This window comes from Coccinella septempunctata, chromosome 4, assembly GCF_907165205.1.
Source record: "Coccinella septempunctata chromosome 4, icCocSept1.1, whole genome shotgun sequence".
NCBI lineage: Eukaryota > Metazoa > Arthropoda > Insecta > Coleoptera > Coccinellidae > Coccinella > Coccinella septempunctata.
The window spans coordinates 13,156,917-13,175,576 of record NC_058192.1 but is presented as its reverse complement, the minus strand read 5'-3'; the positions used below and the strand labels follow the sequence as shown (position 1 = coordinate 13,175,576).

General features: G+C 35.2%; 2 protein-coding genes across 4 annotated transcripts in view; one reads left to right on the top strand and one right to left on the bottom strand.

Annotated features, from left to right (window-relative positions):
* LOC123311393 overlaps positions 1–4,338 on the top strand; it is a 55,317-nt gene extending 50,979 nt beyond the window's left edge. For all 3 annotated transcript variants that reach the window (XM_044895301.1, XM_044895300.1, XM_044895302.1), the window contains 3 exons: positions 228–371; positions 2,711–2,993; positions 3,143–4,338. In XM_044895301.1, coding sequence (XP_044751236.1) covers positions 228–371; positions 2,711–2,993; positions 3,143–3,480 — 765 coding nt within the window. In that variant the 3' untranslated portion in view covers positions 3,481–4,338. The remainder of the gene's footprint in view (positions 1–227; positions 372–2,710; positions 2,994–3,142) is intronic.
* Positions 4,339–7,268: 2,930 nt separating this feature from the next.
* Positions 7,269–18,660, bottom strand: part of LOC123312147 (adenylate cyclase type 3) — a 55,891-nt gene continuing 44,499 nt past the window's right edge. Inside the window, exons 14-21 of the mRNA XM_044896399.1 lie at positions 16,739–16,837; positions 15,665–15,918; positions 15,248–15,323; positions 14,290–14,515; positions 13,190–13,272; positions 12,367–12,465; positions 10,799–11,047; positions 7,269–9,203 (exon numbers count right to left, since the gene is read on the bottom strand). Coding sequence (XP_044752334.1) covers positions 8,865–9,203; positions 10,799–11,047; positions 12,367–12,465; positions 13,190–13,272; positions 14,290–14,515; positions 15,248–15,323; positions 15,665–15,918; positions 16,739–16,837 — 1,425 coding nt within the window. The 3' untranslated portion in view covers positions 7,269–8,864. The remainder of the gene's footprint in view (positions 9,204–10,798; positions 11,048–12,366; positions 12,466–13,189; positions 13,273–14,289; positions 14,516–15,247; positions 15,324–15,664; positions 15,919–16,738; positions 16,838–18,660) is intronic.

Sequence of the window (18,660 nt, the reverse complement as noted above, 5' to 3'; positions counted from 1 at the left end):
CCAATCATCACAATACCCGGTAGAAGCAGCGTTCAAATCAGGAATAACAGTGGGACTTCCCGCTAATTGAAAATACAACAAAGCGTCACGAAATGGCCCATGTCCCCTGAATTACGGAGATCGTTCCGAAACCTCCTCAATCATAACCGTGGGGTACCTTGCTCCGCTCCCTTCCTTGTCGAAACTGTTGAAGCCCATCTTTTTCTGACAATGTGCCATTGTTCCAGGTATGGCCCAGCAGCGATTCACCCCGAGGAGAGGCAGACGGCCAGAGTTTCGTGTTTCCGGCCTGTGCTGAGGATGCAACCTCTCCCACCTCGCACTGTGGTGACATAAATCACCACAACGATTCCGGAATTGAATCGATACAGGTGGGATTTGGTTTATGAGCTCATCTGGTTCCGAATTTTCGGACACGGAAAAATATGAGACGTATCAGGAGGGGAATGTTTTCAAAATGATATAGTGCGTCCTTTTTCGGGAAGCTCCTGATGATTAGTATCGGATCTTTATAGATGATTATGAGGGCGAGTAGCAGTAGGCTTTGAATTATTGTTCGAATGTCGGATCTCTCGATCCTTCTAGTTATTTTACAGGGTGTTCTCAAAGGTGAGGCTTTTTTTGACAGAAGGTACGTAGGTAGACGGAAATACAACCCCTAGAAGTTCGAAAAAATTTCATTGAATTTCAAGTACGTTCCTGTACGTGTGACTGGACAATGAACGCTTCAGTACCGAGATGCATCAGGTCACTTTTGAGAGAATCATAATTTTTGAAAGTGCTTATATTAGTTATGTTGTAAAAGTGCTATGATGTTTCTCCATTTCATCCCATTTTTACGACGATTATTGTTCGATCAAGAAGATTGTGATGCCCATTGTGAAAATATTCGTGAATAATTTAGAGGAATTTTATTGGCGAGATTTTGAAGTATTATTCTATTTTTTACACTCGTGTCCTAAGTCTCTACTGTCAGTTGGTATCGAAACCCAGGCAGCATGCGTACGTCTAAATGACGTACTCAATTCGTGATTTCCTGACGGTAGTCGTCATCGACGCGAAAATGACGTCCTATGAACGTCATTGAAGGTGCGTTATAAAGACGTTCTTCACGTGACGTCAATAATGACGTACTCAATTGGTGGTCCTGACGGTGGAAGTCATCGACGCAAAAATGACGTACTATGAACGTCATTGAAGGCGACGTTATCAAGACGAAATTTTAAATTGAGTAGTGGAATTAATGTCTGAGATTTAAATATCAATGAATATATTAATGTTCTGTCTGCATGCCGTTAATATATTCATTGTTATCAAGACGTTTTCACGTGATGTCAATATGACGTCAATAATGGCCTACTCAATTGGTGATTTCCTGACGTACTATGAACGTCATTGAAGGTGGCGTTATAAAGACGTCTTCACGTGACGGTACTGCATAGTTCTCAGTTTGCGTGCCAGTACTGCCAGTATTGAATAAGGGTCCGTCAATTACAAACGTTACTTCACCGGAGAAGGGGACTGTTCCGATATTGCTGGTTTTACTGGCTCGCAATCGAATAACAATAGAACTCGAACGACTGGGCCAATAGGCATCGTCTCTGAAATACTGACAGTACTGTTCAGGAATATCAGAAAAGGCGGAAGAAGCAATGTTTTTCTGACGAGGTCAAACGAGACCGAAACCATGGTCAGCATCTGCTCTTCTTCGATGGAGCGTAATCTATTTGGTGGCCCTGACTATGGCATATTGGCTAGCTCATTCAGATCGTAACTCCTGTCGAATTCGTATCGGCGGGTGGTATGCATCTGAATCAATTCTTATTATATTCATTGCCTTCCTCTTAAGGCGTTATCCCTTTCATAAGACGTCAAAATAACGTCATACACTGACGCCAAAATAACGTCATACACTGACGTCAAAATATCTTCATACACTGATGTCATAATGACGCTGACATTTGACCGTCATCTAGACTTCAAAAAGACGTAAACTTTGAGTTCTATACTTCTATATGACGTCTGACATGACCTTTAAGGTACGTCATTATGACGTACGCTTGCTGCCTGGGAATGGACCATTTCATAAGATTGTGTTAATAAATTACTAAAAGAAAAGTGATAACAATTCGACAATTCTAAGTTTCCATTTTCATTACCACGTAAATATCGAACGAGTCAATATCTCAAACGAAACCACGTGGTCGAATCAGGATATAAGTTTTTTCCCACTGCTATGCAATAATTCAGCTGACAAACGGTCTAGGGTCGTATTAGGATCTATTTCAGTAATCATTTACATTTTTTTTTTCAACTTTGTCATTTTGAAAGTTGTGTTTAGGTGATTTTTAGTGAAACGCTTCATTTTGACCAGTTCTACTTTCTTGAAAGAAAGCCTCACCAGCAATTACACCCTGCATATTCTCAAGTCTCTTTGAAATTTTGCGAAACTAATTTCAAAAGTGGCAAAAATGAGAATATTTTGACGCCTACTGCAATATTACAATAACTTATAAAGTTCAAATAGGTGCGTTTATACAGGTTGTCCTGAATAACACGAAAGATATCGTCAATATTTGAGTTTGAAAGCCCTGCCTGAACTCTTGATCCTATTATAATAATAAAAAAACTTATATTTAATATTTTCAAAATATATAACTACTAGACTATAGAGTTTTCGAGTGAAAATACTTTTTAACAATTTTTACAGGCATCTCCTCTACCAGCTTGTTCATCTACCACGCCATCACATTCACCCACCCCTAGCATAAGAAGGCCAAGTACTGCTCTCCTACATCCTGACCACGCTCGATTTCTACGACTTCATCCACTGACTTCGCCCGAGCAGACTTCGGTAGAAGATATAACGGATTGTCATAACCACCTGTCACCATCTTCCTCGACTACTTCTTCCCTGAATTCTGTAGCAGCAGCAGCCAACACTGCGTCAGTCCAGATGAGTGGTGCTAGGCATAGTGATCCCTTGGACTTTGGTAAAAGATAGATTCATTATGAAAAATATTCTGGCAAAACGATTATATATAGTTTTCATAAATGTATAAATTTAATTTGTTCTGGGCGAAGACAAGAAAGAAAGTTTGCAACCTCTCATCTCCCTGATGATATACTGTTCATTTTACAGGAAGGAGGAGATCCTCAACTATGACAACCAGATACTCCCTCTTCGATGCTCTGGACCTAGAATACGCCCTTCTCAGAGCGGCAGCCAGAGGCAGTGTCGGACCCTATTCCCTGAGTGAAAGCCTCCACAAACTAACGTTCACCCAAAGCCTAGCTTTTCCGGCCCTCGCTCGAGGTTTGGCTGGAAAAAGAAGACGTTCCTACCAGAGCAGCAATACAAGACCTCTGAACTCAGCAGAAGGAGGTCTGAACGCTTTCGCGAAAGTTGTGACCGCTCTGGTTCTCGTACTCGTTAGTGTTTTAGTGTTCGCGGTTGTGTATAAGTTTGTGAGAACATGAGGGTTGCTTCTTGCCCCAGGAGGGGCAAGGAATCCGCGATTTACCCTGAGGAACTCCACAAGCAAACCTTTCACGGTCGGAAATCATGGCTAGCGGAGAACAGAGATGCAGGGAAAACTACAGCACACTTAATTTTGCTCATAAGAACTGCTTTCATTCGGTGTGCGAGTAAAACGTTATAAAAAAAGTTAATTGATCTGTATGGAGGATTGTCTCTCTTAGAAGAATGATTATTGGAGTAAAGATAAGAATTATTCTTCTTTGGTTACTCGTATCGAGTATAATGGCGAGGTAACTACACTAGATCGACATGGTAATGTGAACGAAAAGAAGTAAAGTTCAACTTTGCATCCAGTTCAACCGTGTGGAAGTCAGACAAGTCTGTCTTCGTTCAGACACAAAGTTCACAGGCGGTATTTGCCTTTGGCCTGCTCTAAAAGACTAAAGTCTATTGATTGTGTTAGATTTGTACAGGCTTAGTTACATTGCAGTTTACGTTGTGTTTGCCTGTACTTGGATTTATATCAGGGTTGTCTGTGTTATCTAGGTCTACTACGTAGACTTTCTTCCTCTCCTATTCGGTCGAACGCTAGGAGACTAGGAAATAAGTTTGTCTATCTCGCCATTTCACCAGATACGTCTAATCGAGTCTTCTCCAACTTCTGCAGGAACTATGGAAGACGATCCGAACGAAAATCACAGAAGGGAAATCACACAATATCAGTGATTATTAGTACATATCATTGCAATGTAATATACTGAAACACAATTGTCACACAAATGTCGATGAGTGACTCATTTACTCTGAATAATTCCTGAAACATCCGAGTTATCGATATTGATGTTTTCTAAACTTTTCTGCGCCTTCTTATTCTGTTGCTTGTGAATATTTCAATGTTTTCTGGCACGAAACCTTTAACTTTTTATTAGCCTGCAGACGATAATAAAGAAATCAAACAAGGGTGTGTAGTTAGACCAAAAGTTGGTGGAACCCTCATGATGATTAAAAACCCTGGTATTTGTAGGTACATTTTTCTCGACAAGAGCCGATTTTTATCAAAAATTATTGGGTGAAAAATTTTTTTCGACTGGGCAATATGATGAACTTGAAACTCTTTTCTCAGTTACGAACTGAGATCAGAATATCGAATATGGAACGGAAATTCCATACCATAACTATTGTCACCGTGGAGAGTTAGTTGAAAAAAAGTGAGAAATTTTAGACGTAATAGTTAGGTGAACAGGGAAATATTGGTAGTTTGATGAAGTGTTGAGTAAATCACATGAATCCTAAAGTGTAGATTTTAATATTCAATTTGTCTCCTGTTTGTTGATGCATCAACAAGTCGTGCTCATTGTTCTTTCTAAATATGGCTGATTCTATCAACTACTTAGTTTCTTTTGAAAAAATCGCATGTATGTATCTATTTTCGTTCCATATTGTATGTACCTATGAAACAAAATGAGATGATCACCAGGTTTTTTGATCATCTTGGTCAAGTTTTTCAACTCATTTGTAGGTAATGCAATTCATTCATGTAAATGTGGACACGTTCAATCTCGTTTCATAAATATATAACAGCGCATGCTTGATAATGAAAAACAAGTTATTTTACCAGTGCACAATGCCTGTTAAGTGGAATTAATGCAAATTGACCTATGGATTCATACAATTTCATTACTAAATGCAGGCTGAAAAAGCTTTGTTTTGAACTCATGACTCTGGACGATGAATGATGATTATGACAAAGTATAATACGAATATCCAATTCTAAACTATAACTGAAATTTTTTGGGAATCCTCATCATACCGATTCGCATATAAAAAAATCACAAACACTCAAATTATTTTTCAAGTTTTTATTATTAACTGCCAAATATCTTGAGCAATAATTTTTGAGGAATTATATAGCAAATTTGACATCTTTCATTAACAGGAATTTCCTTATAAAATTCACGCTCTCTGAGGACCAAATTTTCAATTTTTGACCTGATTCATGAAACTGTATTGAAAAACTTTCTGGTGACTTCATCACGCTGGAATGTCGAATAATTTCAGGGTATTTATTACGAACACTTGGAACCTCTTTTGTACTCTAATGGAGATGGATAGGAGCGTTGTTTCAAAATGGATAATTCAAAACACCTCGAGACCTCGAGGTAATTCTTGAAAACTTTCAAAATTCAAATTTCAGACCATCAATCTTTTCATAGCTTCCAGTAATCTTCTGAAAATTTGTTCCATCAATCTTCCCGAGCGAAGTAAATCGATTCTTGTTGGGTTACGGAGTTTGAAAGTCACACGCACTACCAAATTTATTAACCTGAATTGCTGTTTCCATTGATCCAGAAGGAATTCTGTCTCTCAACTTTTTTAATTTCGATTCGAATATTTGAAGTCGAAATATTTGTTAATAATGCCGAATTCATCATTTGATTGATGAATTTTTCTTTTTTGAAAATAATACACAGTGATATGTGATATTAATTTTATATCATGATTGAGGGCCATTTAATTTCTTCAGCATCTTTCAAGTTATGATCATTTATTCATATAATATGTTCCTTAGGTATATTGTATACTTATGTTTTCCTTACATAAGTCGACCAATTTATAGAAATCAAGAAATGTAATCCAATTTTCATTATTTGAGTTTCAGTTTTCCGAATTTTATTTTTATCATTCCCCATTCTTTTCAATCCCAATCAATTCATAACATGTATTTCAATGCGCATGAATTTTTAGCAATTGAAAGAAATCTTGTTTGAACTATTCACTATCAAGATTCATTAATCGATTCACTCGAAATTAGAGTTGTTCGAGTACATTATTCTATAATTTGGAGCTGATATCGATAACTCTTTTAACTTCTCTTCATTGTACTTGGTGCATACTTCATACTGAAATCACGGCCTACATGCTTAGGATTCAAACCTGAGTCTGTGAATCTTTCATATAGTAAAAAAAAGTATTATATTATGAGGAATATTATGTAAATAAAATGTAGTTCTATATTTTCTCAGCTTGAAGCTTGAATATGAACCGTTGTTGAAGTGTTACTACTGTTACTGTTATGAAGTTAGTACTGTAGTTTTCCTACAAAAATTTGGGAGAGAAATATTCGAGGAATTGTATCCTATTTGACATGAAGCATCTACGTACACTATTGACTTTTTGATTGAGTTTTTGGCGATACATATTTAATTTTTTTCAGCTATACATCCCTTCACAAGTGATGAAAACTCACTTCAACCAGTCTACTGACTAATGATGATATTGCATTTCTTATATACATAGCATTTACTAACATTTATGAGCTGAGTTTTTATACGCATACAAGACGTTTTTGCTTATTAAGTATACTAATATTTTCGGACATAATTTTCTGAATCTGATTTGTAAATAAAAGCGTTCAAGAAGATTGTGTTTCTTATCGAAATCGAATTCTTTATCCACTTACCCTATTCATCGAATGAACATAAATATTTGATAAACCTTCACCATTACTTTTATGATAACGCTGTTATAGGTAGGTAGACAAAATTTTTACTGTCTTCGCAATATACATTCAGGAAATATTTTTCTTCTTCTTCAAACATAATGATATTTTAGATAAATTCAAATAAAAAAGATTTTTATCACTAATAATGGGCTATAGTAGGATAGGAAGCGAAAACTTAACTATTGACTATACTTCTTTGTTTCAGTTTCAGTTATGAAAATTGACAATCAAAAAATATATCAGTGGAGTAGGTTTGCAGGATGTAAACGAATAAAGTACGAAGAATAATATAGTAATAGACTTTATTATCAGTTATAATGCTTCTAGAAATATTTCAACAAAAAATAGTTGTATCTAAACTTTTATAACTGATACTGGAGTATAATATGATTTCAGAACTCCAATCAGTTTCCAAATTATAAACATCTCGATACACATTGTCGAAAAAAAGCAGAGAGGAATAATTTCGTTTTGACTATATGAACCTGAAGTTATGATTAATTTTTTCAACACTTAAGCAATCATGTTTTAAACAATCATGGCTTAGTTGGATGTAGAGACTTTTATCAACAGGATTACGTTCTGCACAATTATTTTCATGGAAATAACTAACAAAACCACTCCAATATCAAATGAATGGATTTCTGCTGACAAACATACTTCGGATAAACTAATCAAAGTTACAGAACAATAACAATACCTACTGAGGAAAAAAAATACTGGAAACAAACCTCAAAAATTTCTTACGTGTTGATTGTCCACTGTTGCATTCTGATTACGAAGGAATTCTCTATAATATGTGTTACGAAGATACAAGGAAATTTCGATAAATATTTATTAACAAGATAGGATATCGTCTAAAAATCTACTCGCTGTATATTCCCCCATTCGACATGATGTTTATTTCACACATGAAGAATTGAAATTTAGGCCACTTTGAAGAAGACTTTATTTTTCGGTTTGAATTTCTGTGCTGTATAACTCTAAATCAACAAAGAGTTCTGTTGTTGCTGTATTGTTTCAATTAGAGTATTTTCCTTTTATTATAGATTGGGCGATAATGGAATGGAAATGATTTTATAAATTATATAAAAAATATAAATGGTGATTCAACAAAATGCATGTCCTAAGTCTTTTCCAATATTATAAATATCTGGATTATTTTTGTCCAGCTTGAAGGAGCCATTTAAATGAGCAGGAAACTTATTTTTGGTTTGAGCTTTTATGGAACAAGAATATAGGATACGAAAATATTTGTCCTGATGAATCATCAACTGGAAAATTTGGCAAATTAAAATAATTGTGGCCTTGACAGCATTCCCGAGAAATTAGAGTGAAGTGATTGCCAAAAAACTTTTTTCTGGAAAAAGGAGCACAACTTTCTTTTCCCATCTGGTAAATGAAAGTTTGTTTATTATGCTCAAACCTTTTGTTCATGACAGAAGTACTGCAATATCCGGAAACACATTTTTCCGGAATTATTGATTGTTTATTGAAAAGTAGCGATCTTTTTTCGACAGACAACGTAATACATAAAAGATACCAGGTGAAATTCATTATTCGTTACAGGATTTGACTCGTTCCTTTCTTATTGTTCGTTTACAGAGATGGCGCTGCTTAGATATTCTAACTTGTGCAGTAGGCAGAAGAACATTTTTTTCATAATGAAAGTTTTAGTTGAGCCAGCCATGCAGAAGAGGATGAGAATTTTATTTACAGTATCCACATTGATTTCAGGTATTCGATATGCGTATCAGTTTTTCCCTTATATTTTAGGGTTTTCCGGCTGTAAGTGCTTGAACGTATATGTATATCCATTCTGGTTGGAAGCGCTTTTGAACCTTTTAACTCTCAGGACCTGGTGGAAGATCAATTCGAATTCTAAGGATCACACTCCTGCAACAACTGGGCATCTTCCGAATCCTTCAGATCTGACAAACCATTGGATTCCAAATCTCCCCCGGAATCATGCCCGTTGCACTCGATTACTGTCTTTTCATCTGATTTCGAGGTATCGTGCGATTCGTCTTCTTCGTTCAGGGTTTCCATTGTGCCAACGCCCATAATTGGAGAGACGGGGGCTGTCGGTGGGGTGACTTTTCCGGCTTTTCCCAGAAGGTAATAAGTCATGAGTTGTCCCTTTCCCTTCACAGCGACCAGACCGCGCTGTTCGAATTGATAACCGAAGGATTTCAGGATGTCGCATGTTTCTTCTGTTACCTGAAAAATTATATCATCAATTTAAGACGTATAAGGGAGGTTTCAAAAAAATGTTGTAATCAATCTTAAAATGTTTTTCTTCTCACAATGGTATGATTCATTACAGTGTGTTTGCAAAGCTGAGAGAGTTTTGGCAGAAGAAAGAACCTCAAAATGAATCATTTCACAAAAAACTGTCTCTATAGACTTTAAAAGACGGCTGAGATTTCCAGATATCAGACCTCAAAGTATACTCCATTCACATTTATTTTAGCAGTCGGTTGGCCATGAAAAAGTTTTCTAAAGTTTTTGTAAATAGAACGGAGTAAGGTTGGCACTCATGAAATGTCGTTAATGTCATAACGCCGTTGCCACAACAAATATCAATTTTTATTACGAAAATGCCGTGATTGAAAAAAGAGACAGAAAGATTGTGAATAAAGAGGATGACAAAGAATTTCTTTCTATTGGTAGACCCAAAAAAGTGGTGGCATTTGAGAATTTTATGTTTGAGCGAATTAATGCGAAAAGTTCAATACAGAATTTTCGATGAATGTCATCGTAGAATAAGTTCCCGAAAATTGATTTTTCTATTTTTCATTTGACTTGTCCTATACATTGTAAATGTCGTAAGGAACCAATAAATATCTAATTATTATTATTATATCAATGTATTAAGATGAACACCCACAAATACGCGCCAGTTGTCCTGTTGATTGTTTATTCATGTGAAATTTTTGTTCAAAGGTGAAGTTCCTCTTGACTTGAAACTTCCTTTAATTCCTTTTACTTATATTGATGCAAAATGATTTTTGTTGAAGAATTCAACATTCTTGTAATTATCTGTTAATTCCTTCGGGAGATACCCATTCCCAACCACTGCGTCATATGCATTTCATCTTCGGGTTAATATTTTTGAAATCTACAACTGATGTAACGTATTTAAACTTCAGCCAAAGAAGATAACGAACATTAACTCTCCTCAAGCTAGTGCATATTATAATATTATACTGATCTCTTGTATTTTCCATGCAAATAACTGGATTTGCTATGCCTTCAATCAGTTGGTATAAGCTTCAATTATGTTCGTCACATATTTTGCGAAGAGATTCGACATTGTAATAAAATACTTAATAACAGAAACTTTTACGTAGAACGGGAAACATAGCGTGGATTTAAAACCCAAAAATGTTTTGACAAGCTTCATAACCCCACATTTTCGTACCTACTATTCAGAATGAAATGTGTCAAATTTCCATGGCCAACCGAGTGCTAAAATAAGAGTGAATGGAGTATACACGGGACTACTTTTCCACAGAAACTTCAGTGACACTACGCCTAATTAATGGTAGCTCCCACTGTTTCGATTGCTGATATTTCTTTAAATTTCGTGAATTTGTTTAAAAATTCAAATCTTGAACTTGACATGATTCTGGTTTTTGGTGAGTGCAACCAAACGCGATCGGTTGTTTGATAGAACCCTAGGAGCATCTCAAATGTCATAAAGCGAGAAAAAAAAATTCTGGTCTTGGTTAATCATGCCTCCCAAAATAAGTAAAATGTAAAATAATGGCGATACCGCTAGTGATCATACCAGTTTCTTTTCACGGACTCACCTGGATGCATCCTGCTTTGCCTGTACTCTCCATTCTGGAAGCCACATTGACAGTATTACCCCAGATATCATAGTGCGGTTTTCGAGCTCCAATAACTCCCGCAGTTATAGGACCATGGTTTATGCCGAGTTTCAGAACGAAATGATTGAAACTCTGTTCGTTGATGCTTTGCAGTGCTTTCTTGAGTTCCAGAGCGAATTCTACCAGAAGTGCCAGATGAGCCCACCGAACTGTTACTGGATCTTCAGGCTGCAAAAAAATGTAGTGCCGGATGTAAAGTTTTTGATTCACCAACGAAATGATAGCTGTAAAACTTGTCACTCATGCAAAGAAATAAATTTCGCATTCGCCATTTTGCAACGAAAATTTCGAGAGAGAACTTTCAGTCTTTTCTTGTTTTTCCTCAATTGAAGAAAATGATCATGGTGAATCAATTTCAACAGAATGTTTCAAAAAGTGTCTTTTTCATGAATCATCAGTTTTCGTTCACCATTGAGGAGAAAATCTAACCCTGATTGGCCTGATTCGAAATTTTGTTATTATTATTCGAGAAATGTGCAACGTGGTTCAGAAAATCAGAGTCATAACGGAACAGAAGATGATTTTGATCTTTATTCCGATGCAAAAAGTTCTTATCAAGGATGCTAAGGAACATAAGTAACAAAATCCTTTCCAATATCCTCAAAATTTTCCACAAATGAGATGAAAATGTTCCCATACCACTATTATAGTTCAATTTCAATGAGATACTTTGTTTTTATGATCGGTTTTCATCACTATTGTTTCATTATCTGGAAGCATTTTCATTTGGAAGTCGCCTTAACTATTGCACTGTCCTTTTTTCTGAAAATACTCATTAAGTTTTAAACGAATAACATTCCTACTGCAGAGCAGGAATATCTCCTTTCTCTGTTGGTCTGAGTATTGGTCTTTCAGAAGGAGTTGTGCAAATATCGGTTTGACTAACATCAAAGCGAAAGTCGAAGTCTGGCGGAAATAACGAGTCGATATTTGTCTGCATTATTTATTTTTTCCAAGCGGTCCTTGGAGGAATTATATATTGTTCAGGACAATTGTGTGCACTTCTCTTTTCAGTCGAATTGACAGTATATAACAAAAGGATATAGATTAACACTACGTTAAATGGCGAACTTTTCGCCATTCGTTACCTAATTCGATGCTTCACAAAAATCTGTTTTTTGATGCAAATATGATATTCTTCGCAATGTTATTGGAGAATAAGTTATGTTCCTATGATTAATTATTTTTTCTTCAGTTATCATCATTTCTTCGAACCAGTTTTGATGAAGGAGTTGTATTATTTACTTTTTCGTTTTCTGCTTTTTTTTTTCGTTTCAGATAAAATTTCGAGATGATAGAATATAGAGAAATTTTTATGCCAATGAAAAATAAGCCTTTAAGTCTTGAAAGCTTATTCTGTAAACAAATTTCGCATCACTAACACTCCACTACTCACGTATGTACATAATTTCTCCCTGAAAATAAATGCGATGGTAAACAGCATGCATTTAGGAAGCGATGGATTATCTAGAAGTGTCTGAACATACTTTCACTTTTCTGGAGGGATTTAGGCCGCTAGCTGCCATATAGGTTGATCCAATTGTCTTGATCTTTATAATGTCTTGGAATTGAGGTAGCTCAAGTAACTGAAAATAAACCATAAGAAATATAAGAATAAAATCAATTAATGCTTATTTGCAAGAGAAGTTTCTATCACTATTTATATGGCAAGGATGGCACATTGTCTTCTGCATTGCAATTTTCATAATTTATCGTATACAGGGTGATTCATAACTATGGGCACATAGGCTAAGGGCAGATTGTTTGGACCAAAATATGGCGATAGGACCAAATATACCTCAATAAAATATTGCTGAGGAATAAGTTAGAGGGCGTTAAAGTTAAATTTTTTATGAGGGGACAGCATAATATTTTCTTCGAAGTTCGAAAGTCCTTTATTAAAAGAATTAGAAAAGGCATAGAAGTCGGGGGAGGCCACGTAGAACATTTAATTTAAGTTCTTTTTATGTTACATTGTTTTTAATTATGTTTTATCGTTGAAATTAATAAATAAAATAAATAAATAAAATGAATGGGAAAAATAAATAAATCGTTACTTCAAATCCCCTTCCGATGCTCTGAACTGTTCAATTGTGTGTTTCTTAAAAACGGACGAAAAAATATACAGTGAAATTATTAGTAAAAAATGAAAAAAAATTCAACTTTAACGCCCTCTATCTTTTTCCACAGCAATATTTTATCGAGGTATATTTGGTCCTATCGCCATGTTTTGGTCCAAACAATCTGCCCTTAGCATATGTCCCAATAGTTATGAATTACCCTGTATATTCAAAGATTTACTGAACTTACCGCATCAAAATCCGATATCACTTCGTTCAGAAAACGAAGGCATTCTAATCCTTGATTATTTACCGTTTCCTCAGAATAAAAATCTGAAAATAAATTTGTTACATAAAAATATCAATCTTTCAATGAGAAAACTGTTTCAGTACGATCAATATCTTCATTAATTGTCATTTATCGTGATGAATATGTATATTTGAGTGATCTACCAGCTGAACTACACTCACAATCCATCAGAAATGGAAAAGTTAACAGAATACCATACAGAATTGCGTCATATTTCTTCATATCTTTCGAAGAATTCTAAACTATATTAATTTTTCCTAGTTATCTGCAGACAAGTTTGTTTTCTGAGTATTGAATGTCACAATCTAGGATAACATTTCTGACTGGAAACTTCCTCTAGCTGGAATTCCAAAAACTGCGAGGTCAAGAACAGTACTGTGGATTGGAACAGTCAAAACTTTCGAAATGAATCATGTTCTCCTAATTGGAAAAGTTCGAGCTTCATTATATCAAAACTTCTCCAGTTATCTCAAGTAGAGCACAATTCTATCACCATTATGAAATACACCACAGTGCTGATGAGTTCAAATAGATTTATGGCGCAAGATATTGCATTTCAATAGTTGGATTGCACTTCTCTTGATTGAGGTTGACTCTCAGCAAATAAAATGCAAAGTTAATTTCTGAAATTAATTTATCAAAAGGGTACAAAATTCAGAAAGGAAAACCTGAGGAAGCCTCAGTGTTAGCGAAACAATAATTGATCAAATAGGCAATAAGATAAGATACTAAACCACTCTAAACTTAATACAACTTCAGGAACTGAGTATATATACCTTCACCAACCTGAAGATGCTTGTGTAATAAATAACTTATCCTAGTGAAAATTTTGTCAGTTAGTGTTTGATGTAAATGCTATACACATTGAATACATTTTGTATGTATGGATGATACTCTTACTTATGACGATTGAATTCGAAGAAAACGGTCTCTCACTGAAATGATGTCGATAATTTTTCTTCATCTCTCATAACTACCAATCAATGAATTTTGCAGAACCTCGATAGAAGTGAAAAATGTTCAAATTTCGTACAACTTACCTGAAAAATTCGGCATAGAAGCAAACAGGACTCCTACTTCGCTGTAGCTCTGTGAATAGAGCTCATCATGTTGTCTTCGCTTGTTGCCCAGAAAATGAGCTGCCACATGTGGCGGCAGAATATTGTAGACCAACGCTTCGTTCCTTCTTCTCATATCCTCGGCACATGTACTCTCCTCCTCCACCTCCATTCTCCATAAAAATAAAACCCTCGCAACCTGCTCCATCTGCAATTTCCGACCGTAGAAAATTGAACTATTCGTCTGGATTTCCGATGATGGAAAACTCATCGAGCTTTATAGTTCGCATTGAGATCATTTCATTTTCAGAAATTGGAAATAGTGGAATCCGGAAGTCCACACATATACAATGTTATACAAATTCCAGTTTTTTGAAGAAGGGGATATAGAAAAATTTTCATAGAATCAGACTTAAAAATTTTTCGGACTAAAATTACCTGATTTGATTATCAAAACTTATTTCTACATTTTCAACGGCCTCTAATGGAATATAAATTAACCCTGCGTTAGTCGCGCCCTCTTTTAGATCGTATTCACTCGCGTGGTCTACAAGTGTAGACCATATTATTTATTTCAACTTTAAATATTACGTTGATATATTTCAAAGATTATCTATGATGATATCGTTTATTTGACCACTTGTTATTCATATAATTGAAACTTTGTGATAAAATAATGCTTCTCTTTGAGAGGAAATCGAGAAAACTTCAATGTCTCAGATTTCAACATTTTTTCGTTCGAATAGGTATGGTCTACAATCGTAGACCACGCGAGTAATGTAGGGTTAATGAAAGATCGAACAAACATGCATCTACTAAAACTGTAAATATTTTTCCTTGAACAACCAATATTTCCAATATTTGTACAAAATTCCATAGTTATACTCTTTTTTTTTTTCAAATGAACCATTGTCCAAAACTATATTGAAATAACACTCACATGTTTAACTAGGAAAGACAATGTAATTCCAACAACCAGAATATATGACGATATTGTATATTTTCCATCATTGGGACTGAAAAAGAAAATAAAAATCACAATAATATCCGAAATTCTTCTTCGATTATCTCATATACAGTGTTCCAGAATGAATGGAACGAGTCATAGTAGAGATATTGCCTGCTCCCAATGAAGTTGGGATTTTTCTCCTGAAAAATAACAGTTTTTCCTACAGGTTGTTGTATTGCTATATTCCAAGAAAAAGTTATCATAAAACATGCAGCGTGCCATTAATTCAACACCACTTCTTATTCACAGCATCCAATAGTTATCATGAGGAGTGTTTCATTCTGGGGCACCCTGTATATTTCTGTGGTAAAACGATGCATCTATATTCACAAATGAAGTGATTCTCACCTGCTCCAATCTCGCATATCGAATTCGCAGTCCAATTGTTCTCCAAGTACAAAAATATTGATCAGACTTTGAGCGATTGCGGTAACTAACATAAAAATGATTTTCGTTATGTATGAGAGGCAGGCAGGTAAGGACATCCCTATAAGGACCAGAACAGTGAAGTAGCTGAAGTAAGATGGATAAAGGCAGTATTGATCGATTTCTTCGGTGTAAGTACAATTGGGGTATTGTACTTCGTTATTGAGACAAGATAACTGCAAATGAACATTATAATGAGAGACTAATAAGAATCGGGAGGTTTCTAAAACCTTTGTCATCAGTCTCAGCTAATTAGGCTAATGTAATTTAAATATTTCTATGAAAGTAATGATATTTGAAATTACTTTTTCGATATACAGGTTGTAAATGAATAGTTGCGAAAAAATTTAAGGGTTGTCCGAAAATAGAGTTTTTTTCTTTGCTTACATATAGCCTCCTAAAGTTGGTACCTGAAAAGCCATTCTCAAATTTTATTCTCGTTACAATAGCGAGTGTCAGATTCAGTGTTTTGTATCTAAGAAAATGCTGTTTAAAAAAATTAATATGAAAGATCTTTACTATATTTTGACAAAGAATCACGGCTTCTATACTTTCGCAACTATTCATTTACTCCCTAAGTATATCGTATTTATGCCAAAGGAACTCTACAAACTTTTCATTGGAGAATAGGGACCATTTGTGTGAGATCATAATAATAGTGTTACCATTTTTAATTAAAAGGTTTTGGTGCAGAAAATTGGCAGTAACAAGTAACAATTAACTTCTCAACTTTATAATCAAATATATATATATGGATATCTCAAGCAGCAAAAATAGTTGATTGGATAGGGTGAAATATTGGAAAAATGCTTATAAGATCGCAGTGGGCTTTTAGTTATTCACCGCGTCACAATTATTAAAATTATGTAACCTTTTGCTTTCAAAACCGTAAAAATTATTGAAATCTACGAAAAGAGAATATTTCGTCGACCACTGCGATAGTACCTACAGTCATTTATACAAATCCTCCTTCAACTGATTAAGTGGTATACTCACCGAATCCGAAAGGTTGAAGATTCCTAATAATACAATTATATATAATGTTAAAATTTTCCTCTTGAATATTGATTGCCGGAATATAAAAGAGCACCATTCCTGAAACAAATTATCTTAAGTATTCTTAGCGTTTAATTGAACTAGATATTCATTACGAATAATGCCCAGATGAAGGAAATTAATTAAGTAATTTTTTCGAGGTCAATAATGGAGGATTAAGTAGGTATGTTTTTAACGGAGCATTAAATTTCAACGGACTTTTCTGCAACTGGCCGTAAGTTATCAAATGAAAATTATACATATTCAATAATTCTCTAACTCGTGATTTATCTTCGAATATTTTTCTCCTACTTATATCTTTGTTCACTCTTCATCTCTTGCTAAAAATATTCCTTCTCATGCTGTCAACTGAAAGCCAGAAATGTTTTGACTAACAATTATTAAAATGGTAATGACCATGAATAATGTTAGGATAAAAACAATTATTTTAGAGAAGTGCGCATTTCGGTGATTTGAATACTGAAGATGAATATTGTAGTTCACAGAAATCGAGAGGACAGCAGAATGATAATCTGTTCCATTTTGATCTTTTTCAAACGAAATTAATTCAGATACATAACACCCCCTGACATGAAGTGAACGAATGTTACTACCAACTACTAGCAAACTACCATTACTCAAAGAATTATCACAAATGCCATCCCGTCCAGGAAAATTTAATGCTGACCATTCCCACCAATAGGACTGCTAGGATCTAAATAGAAATTTATATCGTAACATTTATTGATTTCACATCAGCGGGTCTTATAGTCTGAAATAATTTTGTTTATTATTCACCTGCTTTTATCTTGAAAGCTCTATCTTTTTTTTTATTTCATGGCCGGGGCAACGTAACTACCATGAATTCGAACATTTCCACGCTGTCTCCCTGCTTGATTACCGCAATATGCTGTTCCTGCTTTCTAAGAATTCGAGAAAGAGGATACATACTGCTATCGTAATTCTGTGATTTATGAATAATAGAGTTGGGCAGTATTCCACATGTAGTGTGACCTTGAGAACAGAACTCAAGTCGTCGTTAACATTTCGTGATGGGTCTTGTGGACAAGTTGATTTGAAGTAACATAAGGTGTTCCCACAACTGCGCTCATTTCCTCAAATCTCCAAAACCTTCTTGTTCAGAATAACATAAAATGATCAAATGCCTAGAGACCGAATCGTATTCGGATTGGCTACTGAATAAATCAGAATTAGCCCGCGAAATTCCTAGTCCCAAGCGAAAGCAGCAAGCAGGATCAGTTTTCATTTCGTAAGTAACGATCCCTCACCATCTCGAATCACGAAGCTTGCTTGATCCTTTCACGCCAGGAAACTCAACTGGCAATTTTCCTTTAATTCCATATAAGATAGCGAAGACTAGATGAAATTTCAGCCGAATGGAGTTCTATTTCGCTTTAAGTGTATTTTTTTTCAGGCTATAGAGATGAAAATGCTTTTTTTATCGTTTCAACCTGATGAACTATGAATTCGGCGCTGTTATCGACCTGAGAGTAGATTGAATCTAAATATTTTATCATCAGTAGGTATTTTTTCGATGGGAGGTGTCCTGATTCAAGGACGTGATTCTAGAGGTCGGAATATCAAAAAATGTTTTTTTGAGCCTACATCCCTAAATGCACCCCTGAAGAGCGTCTTGGAATGAGAATCTATTTTATTACAATTATTCACTTACACAAATCCGGCCATCCTATACATTGCACAGAGGTCATACAATGCAGATTTCTTCAGTTGATATCATTGTTCCTAATTAATGTGTGAAAATATTTCAGAAGAAATTAACTTCGTGTGGTGATAATGATGGGAATTTGTCACCACTATACACTAGTGTTTCCCGCAAATCTGACAATTGCAGAGATCCCATT